A 12,302-nucleotide genomic window follows, 5' to 3' on the forward strand; every position below is an offset into this window, starting at 1 on the left:
CAAAAAAAAAAAAAAAAAGAGGGAAAAAGCTAATGTTAGACAGACTAGTTAGAATGATATTGCAATAGCCATGAGATTCTCAACCAGGGCGGAATGTTGCAAGTGAAAAGGAGAGGAAAGATTTGAGAGCTATCTCAGAATATATATATATATAATTTTTTTTTTCCAGTTAGAGTCTCACCCTTGTTGCCCAGGCTGGAGTGCACACAGTCACCACAGCCTCGACCTGCTGGGCTTAGGCGATCCTTCCACTTCACTTCCAAGTAGCTGGAACGACAGACGCACACCACCACCCCCAGCTAGTTTTTGTGATTTATTGCAGAGACAAGGTCTCACCAAGTTGCCCAGGCTCAGGCAATCCTCCCACCTCAGCCTCCCAAAGTACTGGGATTACAGGCTGAGCCACCGCACCCAGCCTATATATAGATTTTTTTTTACTAATTTGATTTGCTCTTTCATTCATTTGTTACTCATCCAACAACTGTTTTCAAGGGTTTTCAATGGGCCGGACACTATGCTCAGAGACATATAAGAAAGTCAGAAAAATCCTCTGGAGAGGGCCCCTTCCCCAAAACCGGGCCACTGGGCGTTGCTGCGTGGTCTGCAGTGGCACTGGGCACGCATCCATCCCTTCCTCCTTCCTTGCTTCCCTCCAGCGACCCACGCAGGACTAACTGAACCCTGACCCTGGGCCAGGCACCACGTCACACCACGGCCGTGAGCAAGTCCAGGAAAGGAAAACGAAGGGAAAGGGGGAGAAAAGACTGCTGTCATCATCCTCACAGTTTTAGGGGTGTCTTCTTTCTAGAATGTCCATTTCTTTCCTGGTGGTCTGGCCATAAGGCACAGTCCGTGGTGGTAAACCACCAGACTGCGAGAAGAGAGCAGGGATTCTTAGTCATCCCTATGAGGAAAGGACCTCCTGTCTAACTTCTAAATATGTGCCCTGATTTGGCATATTTTGACCAAAGAAAAACAGTACACCACACACATACCTAACACGCTTCCCATGTGTAGATTTTAGTATCATCTAAAAATATAAGCACAAGAAAAACAAACTCTAAGCAGAGCCAGAAAGTGCTGAAAGTAACAGAGCAAACATACGTTGAACATGAAAAACCTTGTGTGTAGTTTAGTTGGTAAATTAGTTTGACACATAGAATTCTATTGCTTTCTAAAGAAAGCCCTAATCTTTTAAAATTAAGGACTACCTAGACTTTACGAGACGAGATCCTGACCACTTTCTGGTGCTTTCCAAAAAACAGCTAGGTAATAGCAATACCATTGAGTATTTTGCTTTATGGCAGCCACCTTTTCATTATTATTTTAGGACAGCTGGTCTGGATATTATGTATCCTTCACTATCTACATTTAGTTCTTTCTAAAATGTCTTCTTCAGAAGCCTGGGGTTAGGTGAGGTTTTTTTGGTTTTTGTTTTGGCTTTAATTGGATCTCAGATTGTAAACTCCATCCCTTGAATACTTTCCAGAGGTTCTTAAGCACGTATGCTTACCTCCAAAAACATTTAACATGACTAATGCATGTTACTGGTCATTTCTATTTTTTCAAAAAAAGATATTTTCAGGGACTTATGAATGCCATCCTGAACAATTTTTATTTCAAGTGTACGCTAGTTCATAAATGAAATGGTAAGTGCCTATAACATCTATGTGTCAAAGAAGGAATTTCACGAGCACAGGCACATTTCAGCTTCACCTTTAAGGATCCCAGCCTGGCCTGGCCTTGTGTGTTTGATGAGCTATGAGTTAACCAAGACATAGGAAAGCAGCCTGCACCAATGGCAAGATGAAAGGCAGAGTCCGGGCCTGGGCCTTTTAACTCCAGCGCTCCTGACTGTATCGTTCACCAAGTTCGACATGTGTTTCCGTACGGAAAATAAGTTTTGAATAGTCACCTCCTTATTTCCTATTGAAAATGTTTTTAATGAACTATTCCAAACATGCTCGTTTTTGCTGATGAGAACTAGGAACTGAAGTTGAGAAAAGCATGAACGCTACCTAAGTGACCAATGAAGACACACTCCTGTGATAATTATCTCAAATTAGCACATGGGGAAGAGAAGGCTTCACCAGCCTGAGCAAAATCCCTGGGCTAAGCCTTCGGTCAGAGACACACCGAGGCCCTGGAAGGAAGAGTATGAGCCGAGCCAAGAGGCAAGCGGTGCCGCTTGGGCTCCGAGCCTGGGTCGGCCTGGGACCCCTCCACCCCTCCTATCAGGGCAGCGGACTCACCTGCGGCGCAGGTCCTCGGCCACAGCCGCGCGGCAGCTGAACAGGTAAGCCCGGAGTGAGCGTAGCCGCTGCCGCAGGCGCGCAACAGCGGCCAGGGCAGGCGCGTGCTGGTAGAGCAGAGGGTTCTCACGGCCCACGTCGATCAGCGGCTCCTCGAACACGTACTCCAGAAACTCTTTGGCCTGCTTGGACACCTGCGGAACAAGCCTCATCAGCCCACTTGGGAAGCGGAGCTGAGGACGCCCAACACTTGCAGACATGGCCGAGGGAGGAGCCAAAGTGGTCCCGACCCATCACGCCACTCAAATTCTGGTTTTTTGTGCTATGCTGTAGTCACCTACAATGTAGCCAATGGAGGACAGTGGGCGGACTGTACACAGAACCCCTCTGGACTGTCTGTGCAATTTCTTGTGAATTTGCAGTGATTTCAAAATGAAAATTAAAAAAGAAATTCATTAAGCTCCTCTTAACAGCAATACTGATTTCAAAAATGATATGAATATACAAGCATATATATGTATAAATATTTCATAACACTTAAAAAAAGTAGCCACTTTAGAAAAATAAGTAAATCATGCATATAACACAAAATTCAAAAGGAATAAAAGGATATTCTCCCCAAAAAGGATATTAAATGAAGAATAATCTGACTGAATAGAAAACAGGCTCAAACATAATGCTCCAGTGACCAGAAAGGAGTTGCTTGTATTAGAACAACTGAACTTGGGCTGACTCTGGCCAATATATTACTCCAACCCTATATCTACTTCTGGCAATAAATGACAAGACTGTGGAAGTTAATTTGATGATGTCAAATTACTGTCATCAGTAGAAATAAACACTGCATTGGAAACACAATGAATGCCTCAGAGATTTAGAGGGAGTTGCTTAAATAATGCATAACATGTAGGTAATTTTTGGGAATCCCCACATTCCAATTCACTGATACTGAGACAGGGATTGGCTAGTGACAGAGAGACAGCTTGCTCAGTTTCTATTTATGGAAGGTAAAACCTCTCTAGGAGCAAGGCTAGAATTCAATATTAAAACAAACACTTTGCTTATTACAAGGAAAATTTAAAATTGGCTATGTTTCACACTCCATGCTCAAATTAGTGAAGATAAGCAGGACACAGTTCCTACCCTCAAAGTGCTCATTGTTTAGAACAAGAAACAAAAAAACCAAGGCTACATGTAACATGCAGCATGTACCCTGTCATCTGCTACAAAAGAGGTGTGGATGAAGCTCACTGGTAGCTTAAAGGAAGGGAAGTCAACCCTTGTGGTGGGGACAGGGCCAGGGGCCAGGGGAGGCCTGGCAAAGTAGATGACAGCAGGTCTTGTCTTGAAGATAAATACAAACTTCCTTGGCAGACAAAAGTGGGACAGAGGAGAATATAACAGTCAGATACAAACATGAAAACCCCTCAATACATATCTGTGATCATTAAGTTGATGGTTATTGTGTGTTGATTAAATATATAAATTTCTGGCTGGGCGTGGTGGCTCAAGCCTGTCATCCCAGCACTTTGGTAGGCCAAGGCAAGAGGAATGCCTGAGCCCATGGGTTCGAGACCAGCCTGGGCAACATGGTGAGACCTTGTCTCTATAATAAATCGAAGAAAAAAAAAATTAGTCCGACGTGGTGGCACTCGCCTGTAATTCGGCTACTTTGAAGACTGAGGTGAAAGGATCACCGGACCCCAGCAGGTCAATACTGAGGTGGCCATGAGCGTGCCACTGCCCTCAAGCCTGGGCAACAGAGTGAGACTCTGACTCAAAAAAATAAAAATTTAAATTTAAACATTTAAAAAACATAAAAAATATATATAAAGTTCTTTTTTTTTTTTGAGTTGGAGTCTCACTGTCGCCCAGACTGGAGTGCAGTGGCACGCTCCCAGGCACCGCAGCCTCAACCTGCTGGGCTCCAGTGATCCTTTTGCCTCAGCCTTCCAAGTAGCTGGAACTACCACGCCCAGCTAATTTATTTATTTATTTATTTATTGTAGAGATGAGGTCTCGCCAAGTTGCCCAGGCGGGTGTTGAACCCGCAGGCTCAGGCAATTCACTCACCTTGGCCTCCCAAAGCACGGGATTACAGGCTGAGCCACTGAGCCCGGCAAACTATATATAAATTTCTTATATACATATATAAAATTAAATATTATCACTTTCCTTTTTTCTATTTTAAAATAGAGACAGGGTCTCACTATGTTGCCCAGGCTGGTCTCAAGCTACAGGGCTCAAGCGATCCTTCTACCTTGGCTTCCCAAAGTGCTAGGATTACAGGCATGAGCCACCATACCCGGCTTGTTCCTTATAGAAATGCCAAAAAAAAAAAAAAATGCATCATTTAAAAAAATAAGAGTCTTTTTTCCCCATTATAAATAAGTATTTCTGAGGTACTGTTGTGTATGGCATCCTGCAGTTAGTTACAGAGTTAAGAAAGCTCACAGTTTCTGCAAATCCAGGTCACAAAGATGTACCCAGAAGTAGCCAAAATCTTTGGAAATGAGTTATTCCAGGGTGACAGCTAAATCACCCTCATTATACTTCTGAGGCATACAGACCCAGTACATGCCAGACACTACAGCGAGTACTAGGCATTCAGTGGAGGGTAAAATAGGTGTGCCTCTGTCCTTAAGTAGCTCACAGTCCAGTACGGAAAGACAGAGTTGGGCTTAAATATTTTATTTGTCATGTTTAAATATTTGCTGTCTTTAAATATCCTAAAATGAGGGGGGAAAACTGTTGGTGCTCTGGAAATGAAGTACAATCCACTTGGAACTGTTGCTGAAAAATGATGCATTGTACAATTCAATTATTCTTTCGGACTCTATTGAGCCACGTTTATGGGGAGCTGGGACCCTGCTGAGTCCGGCTGACAATGCTACCTTTTAGTAGGTGAACAAGGGACAAAGGGCACTGGCCAGTCTCCCAGGCCTTAAAAAGCTTCTCTCTCCAGGTGGTATTTAAGCCTAAAAGGAAAAAATCTCTTACACAGACAGAAGAAGCGATGAGACAAATGGGGCAGCTACTAATACCAGTATTCATAAACTGAAATGACAAGAAAGCAAGACAGAGCTCGCTTCAGCCATGTGGATGTCACTGCGTCATCAGTTACTCACCAGCACGCCAAACATAGAGAACAGAGGGTTACTGTGCCACCTACGTGTGGGAGCAAATCCTGCCGGGTGAACCCCTTTGGGCAGTAAGGTTGAGTACACACCCTGGCTTTTGAGAATCAACTGCTAATCCCAAAGAGGGAATTTTTGAGACAACTCAGTATTTGGCATGAAATGCTATTTTGCAGAATAGAGCACTGCGGCCCCTCCACACGCAATTCCACGTGCAAACTCAGCTCTAGTTAAAAAGCATTTTTTAAAAAGAAAATGCTAAAGAAAAAATTACTTTGGCTGGCTCAGTGGCTTAGCCTGTCATCCCAGCACTTTGGGAGGCCGAGGCTAGTAGATTGCCTGAACCCGCAGGTTCAAGACCAGCCTGGGCAACTTGGTGAGACTTCGTCTCTACAATAAATTTTTTTAAAAAAAATTAGCCAGGCATGGTAGCATGTACCTATAGTTTTGCCTACTTGGAAGGCTGAGGTGGAAGGATCACTAGAGCCCAGCAGGTCGATGCTGGGTGCCACTGCACTCCAGCCTGGGCAATTGGAGTGAGACTCCAACTCAAAAAAAGAAAAAGTTACTTAGAGAAAAAAGCCAATGACATTCTTAAGTAATAAAGTTTATGTGAGAGAAAGTTTCTTTCTTGTTAGTATAAATATCACATGAGTTATATGTGACCTCTGAATATGTTTCGACTAAGAGCTAAGAGCTGTTGTCCAACTTCTTGACAAGCAAATTGTAAAAAACCTAGAAGTCCTGAGTGCTATTTCTGATATCAATAAAAACTAAGGTCATAGTTAGGTGCACATGGATGAGCTCACAACTCTTTGTTTTTAAAAACGAACGGTTGGCCGGCACTCCTTTCCATAAACCTACACCACTCACATAAGGATTAATTTTTAGAAGGCCAGTGCTCATTTTTCAAGCCTATTGGTCTAGTAATATTTCAACAAATAATATTTAATATTCATCAATGAAGTTCATGCTTTCGCATAAATAAACTTCTTTCCATAGCTCTCTTAGCTGATACACAATCGTTTAAGCCACAAGATTTCGCCTCTGGACTGTAGCTGTGCTGCAGGCTGTGAGCTGCAGTCCACGTGATTAAAGTCCTGCAGTCCACGTGATTAAAGAGAGATGAGAAGAAGCAAGTTGGGGGACAGCCTCCTCCTCCCACATTCCGGGGGAGGTGGAGAAACCGGCACACTCGCGTCATGATTAGCTACAATCCAGTAACGACCAAGGCTGCTGTTAACACATACACATTTTTAAGTGAACACATGCGTCATTTGAACATTAACTGCCATCAGTATAGATCTGAACACAACACGTCTTTTGCTATGCTGGTGATGACTACCTTTTAAAAGCAAAGTTCTCGAAGGTCGTTCAGGTTTGTGTAATCGGGAGAGAGAGGTTCTAGAATGGCGTTCTGGCATGCTCCTGCACAAAAGTAGCCCTGGGTAATAAAGTAACTGGGCAGAGGGAATGTTTAATCACAGACAGCAGTTTGGAGATGATGTGGTGGTCCTGCAGTGGCAGTGAGGACTTGATTTTTATTAAAGGAAATGAATGTAGCCAGGCACGGGAGCTCACGCCTGTCATCCCAACACTATGGGAGGCTGAGGTGAGAGGACTGCCTGAGCCCACGGGTTCGAGTCCAGCCTGGGCAACAAGACGAGACCTCATCTTGACAATAAAATTAGCCGGGTGTGGTAGCACATGCCTGTAGTACCAGCTACTTGGAAGGCTGAGGCGGGATCACCTGAGCCCAGTAGGTCCAGGCTGCGGTGACTGTGAGCATGCCACTGCATTCTGTTCTGGGCGACAGAGTGAGACTCCGACTCAAAAAAAAAAAAAGTGATAAATATATCAGGATAAAACATATGTGAACATAATCTTAGACTAGCAAAGACGGGTAAAGATAACCTTGTTCGGTTTTTCTCAACCTAGGAATACAGTCTTACAAAAGATGTTCTGGGGTCCAGCAAGAAATGCACCACACACCACTTTCTTTTCTTGGTGACTCAAGGTACAGCATGTTTGCACAGTAAAACGGAGGCATTTTGCTCCAAAGAAAGCCTGATTAACCCAGCCACCTCCCAGACCTATCTGACCACAAACAGGGCATGTACCTAACACTGCACAGGCTGCATGGGGAGCAGGAGTGTGGGAGAGTGATCTAGCTGGTCCCACCCACCAAGTGGAGAAAGGGGCATCTTTCTTCACCCCTTCATCCTCTTGCCAAGTTGTAAGCATGCTGGGCTGTGTTCTCCAGGGAGGGTCTTTTCCAACACCTGTAACGCTGGCCTGACTGGGGCCTCCCGTGCCCCTCTTGTTGAGTCATACCTACTAGCGTGTTCAGAATTTATTGATGCTCCCTGGAATATACTTTGGGAAACACGGAACTGATCCACTAACTGTGTGTAGCAGAAGAGAAAACTGAGTCCAGACAAAGTGACTTATCTGTGGTCATTTCATGGTAGAACCTGAGCCAGCCTCAGAACTCGGAATACTTTGCTCTGTGCTTTTTAGTATTGTCTACATTCACAGCTCTTTCTATTTGTTAATTACGCTGTCATAATCTGTTAGCTCATCACTTTATAAAAGAGGTAATTCCTGCCCCTTCGCCATCCTTAAGCAAGCAGGCTACAAATGGAGACTAACCTACAGTGCAATTAGGTGGCACACTGACATGCAGGCTCCCATTGATTTTAACTTCAAAACAAAACTGAAGCTCATTAACATTTCATTGACCGAAACATCACTTATTTGTGTCTTTGTTGACTGTCTTTTCCTCCACTGGAATAAAAGCATCCATGAGGGCAGAGACCATGTCACCAGTGCCCAGAAGGATGGCCACCGTCAGTGTCCAGTAAACACTCATGGAACAAATGAGGGAGTAATCTACAGGACTCGAGCAGCCACTCTGAACACACACTCTTGCTTTGGGCACAATTGTGACAGCTTGGCTACTGTTCCTTGGTTCATTACATACGTAGAGTCAATAAAGAAGAAAAGACAGCAAGAGGCAGCACAGAGGCAACAGGAGCGACATCCTGGCCCCAAGGGAAGAAAGACAGCTAGAGAAGGCACAAGGCAGAAACAGCATGCACCCAGCTAGGGCAGTCTGGCTCCGCCTACCAACTCACAAATGGTAGCACCCACACCTAGGGCACTTCAGTGTCGCTCATGAACGAAAGGATTCATACTCAAAGGTTGTACAGCTATTTTATTTATCGAATTACTGTCTATAATAGCAAAAGACTGAAAACTCTAAATGTCCATCCAAAAAAGAACTGGTTAAACAAGTGTGTGTATGTGCAAATTTCATGACGAAATATGGAAATGGATAGTCTGAAACAAAAAGTCCATGAAACAAACAAAAACAAAAAGTCCATGAAAGAGTTTTATGATTTAAAGGAAAGCTCTCCAAGCACAAGGTATACACTACATTGCCTATTGCCATTTTTGTATGAAAAAAATACATGTACATAAAATCTCTCTGGAGAGATGCACGAGAAAAGAGTATTTTGGTTGTCTGTGAGAAGGAAAATGGGGGGTTGAAAAGAAAATTATCTATGCATGTACGCATGCCCTTTTTGACTTTTTGAATCTTGAAAATTGTGAAGGTATATTATATTCAAACAACCTCTTGTCATTTAGTGAAACATTTCCTTCCAGTATTTATTCCCATCTCTATTGTGAAAAATCAGCCAAAGTCTTAATACAATTATCCTGACCATAATACGTCTTGGTACTGCTAAACCAGGCACTGTGGGCTAATGTAAGAGGAATCAGGAAACCGTAGTTTAATTACAGTTTGTTCTCAGAATCTCCGAATGACCCAGACCAAGTGGCTTTTCCCATCAGTGGGCTTCTCTTCCTCTTCACAAGGGCACTAGAGCTTGCTGTGAACGACTCTCAAGATGCAGAGACAGGAAATGATTTAGCAGCATGGAAAGCCCCTAGCTAAGTGGAATGTGAATATTGAGGACAGGATACAAAAAAACTTCTTCAGCACAACGAAGGAGAGCCATTTAGGAAGAGCTGGGCTGTTTGAATTCCTTACTACCTCTTTGTCATGCTTGATAACTTTGAATGGGGGCCAGGGGAAAGTTGTCTTCAAAGAGACTTTCATTAGCAAGCAGCTATATTAATAGTTTAGCCGCTTCCTCATCTTGGAGCTCCAGGCAACGATGACACCAAAAAATACATGAAATCCTGCTTTAAAAGTGACTAGGATTATTAGTGCTCCAGAGGGCAGACAAGGAGATGCTCTTTCACTCTTCAAATGGATACTCAAGTCAGTCACGTACTTGCTATTAAGAATAGCAGGCAACTCTGACAGAATGATGTCTGGTCTTGGAAACGGATCGGTCTGAATTGATCCTCACAATTAGGAGCATTAAGTTGAATCCTGGTGTCTGAGAGAAGACAGACACTGGACTAAATGGGGTATCACGACTTAATGCCAGTGAGGGATGATCCAGATAAAATGAACCAGCTCTGTTCTGCATTAAAATTTTCCCTGGTTCACTGAGAACTTGGGAAGGAGGGGCCTGACACGGGAGATTTTCCTCGTGCAACGTGGATGAAATGAGTACACCTAATGTCTTCAACTAGCTACCTATCCTCTCGACATCAAGGCTAGTTATGAAACTGGCTACCTCCACAAAACACACTGCTTCACTGCAGGATTTCAAGTGCCAATTATGGCTAGCCCAACGGCTTCTGTGGTCCTTAGCGCTCACCGCCAACAGAACTGGCCCTCGTGCTTCAGCCGTGCTTCCGATAGCCAGGCTTGCTTGCTCATCCTCCTCATTCAGTGCCCCTTTTCTGCTTCAGCTCCTCTGACTGGCAGGCGCCAGGGCCGAGTGCTCTGCAGGCTCTGGGCTGGGACTGACCGCCTCACTCCCGGTTCGCCACACAGCCCCACTCCAAACAGTCTTTTCTAACCCTTCGACACCAACTCAACCAGCATTCTTCCCCTCTAAGTATGTTTTTATCTAATACACCCATGGCAAATACATTTATAGTGCATATTCAAAGTGTCGAGTACAAGATGTAGAGGATAAAATGGTAATTCTGTCTGGTAGGAGAGGAAATTAAGTTTTAAACTGAGTTTTAGGATTTGCCATGGTGGGCAAGAGGAAGACAAGAGGTGTGACTAGCATGGCATGACAGGGAAAGAGAAGGACAAATGTGGTCTTTTTTTCTGAGTCAGAGTCTCACTCAGTCGCCCAGGCTGGAGTGCAGTGGCACGTCCCAGCCACCACAGCCTCACCCTGCTGGGCTCCGGCGATCCCTCCGCCTCAGCCTTCCAAGTAGCCAGAACTACAGGCGTACACTACCACGCCTGGCTATTTTTTGATTTATTGTAGAGATGAGGTCTCACCAAGTTGCCCGGGCGGGTCTCGAACCCGTGGGCTCAGGCAATCCCTCGCCTCGGCCTCCCAAAGTGCTGGGATGGCAGGCTGAGCCACCACGCCCGGCCTGGATGTGATCCTAATGGAGAGACTGCCGTGGGCGGGCAGCTGTGAATGAGGGGTTGGAGGACAGGTAAGGACAGAGGCCAGGTGACCAGAATTGTGTGCATCGTGTGTGTAACCATAGTAAACGTGAGCCTTGACTGAGTGCTTATTATGTGCCAGACACTGCGAATCCTTCATTCAAGCAGACAGCAACCTTATAAAGTAAATACTATTATTATCATCTCCATTCTCAGAACTAAGAGAGGGAGGTTAAGAATCGAGCTCAAGGTAAGATTCGGACTTTCTGAAACACCCCCGCCAGAGGAGCGAGGCTCAGAGGCAGGAAGCACACAGAGGAGGTAGCAACTCCTTTCACATGCGTGACGTGGACAGCTGGAACTCGTGCACTCACGCAGTGTCTCGTGCAGTCGCGTGGTACGCAGCAGGACCTCAGGCTGGTTCTCGCCGACTGCAAGGCAGGGCAGGTGTGGTAGGAGGACTCAGGATGTCTCCAGGGCTGCAGCGGTGATGGGGTGCTCCCGAGGTAGGGGATGCACAGCCAGAGAACACTTGGTAAGGGTGATGAGGCCAGTCGGGGGCAGGCTGAGTGTGAGGGGCCCAGCGGACAGGCTTCCGTCTCTCGTTCACACTTTCTTGTTCGCCCACCTTGGGCTAAGAGCTGTGCTAAGACATATTCCCTGTGCCCAGGGAGCCCACCCTTGCAGAGAGAACAGGGGGCAACCAGTTGTGATGTAGATGTGATGATGATGAAAATAGCAACTCTGTTTATTTACTGCTTATCACCATCTCACCATCATTTGCTAAGTACTTTTCTTCTTTCTTTTCTTGTTTAAGTTGGAGTCTCACTCTGTCTGGACTGGAGTGCAGTGGCTCACTCCGGGCAACCTAGCCTCGACCTGCTGGGCTCTGGCAATCCTTCCACCTCAGCCTTCCAAGTAGCCAGAACTACAGATGCATGCCACCACGCCCAACTAATTTTTTGATGTATTGTAGAGACGAGGTCTCACCAAGTTGCCTGGGCAGGTCTCAAACCCAGGGCTCAGGCAATCCTCTCACCTCGGCCTCCCAAAGTGCTGGGATTACAGGCTGAGCCACCAAGCCCAGCCACTAAGTACTTTTCTTATAGTATCCCAATTCACACAACTCTTTTAGGTAAACATGTGAAACTATGACAAGAACAAATGCTTCTTTGGTACACAGTCCCATGCATTAACTCATTACCCAGCAGCAAGGCTATGAGGTATTATCCTTATTTTACATAGAAGGAAACTGAAACAGAAAGACAAAATAACTTGCCTACGTTAGATAGCTAATGAGTGACAAAGCCAAGACTTGAACCCTGGCAGTCTGGCTCATTTTTCTTTTTTTTTTGAGTCGGAGTCTCACTCTGTCGCCCAGACTGGAGTGCAGTGGCCGCTCCCGGCCACCACAGC

The 12,302-nt window shown here is 45.1% G+C and overlaps 1 protein-coding gene across 1 annotated transcript in view; it reads right to left on the reverse strand.

Annotated features, from left to right (window-relative positions):
* The window catches only part of PLEKHM3 (pleckstrin homology domain containing M3), a 161,872-nt gene that overhangs the window by 89,553 nt on the left and 60,017 nt on the right, over positions 1–12,302 (reverse strand). The window contains exon 4 of the mRNA XM_008062403.1: positions 2,253–2,446. Coding sequence (XP_008060594.1) covers positions 2,253–2,446 — 194 coding nt within the window. The remainder of the gene's footprint in view (positions 1–2,252; positions 2,447–12,302) is intronic.

This window comes from Carlito syrichta, unplaced genomic scaffold (genome assembly GCF_000164805.1).
Source record: "Carlito syrichta isolate Samal-C Ts95f unplaced genomic scaffold, Tarsius_syrichta-2.0.1 Scaffold305694, whole genome shotgun sequence".
NCBI lineage: Eukaryota > Metazoa > Chordata > Mammalia > Primates > Tarsiidae > Carlito > Carlito syrichta.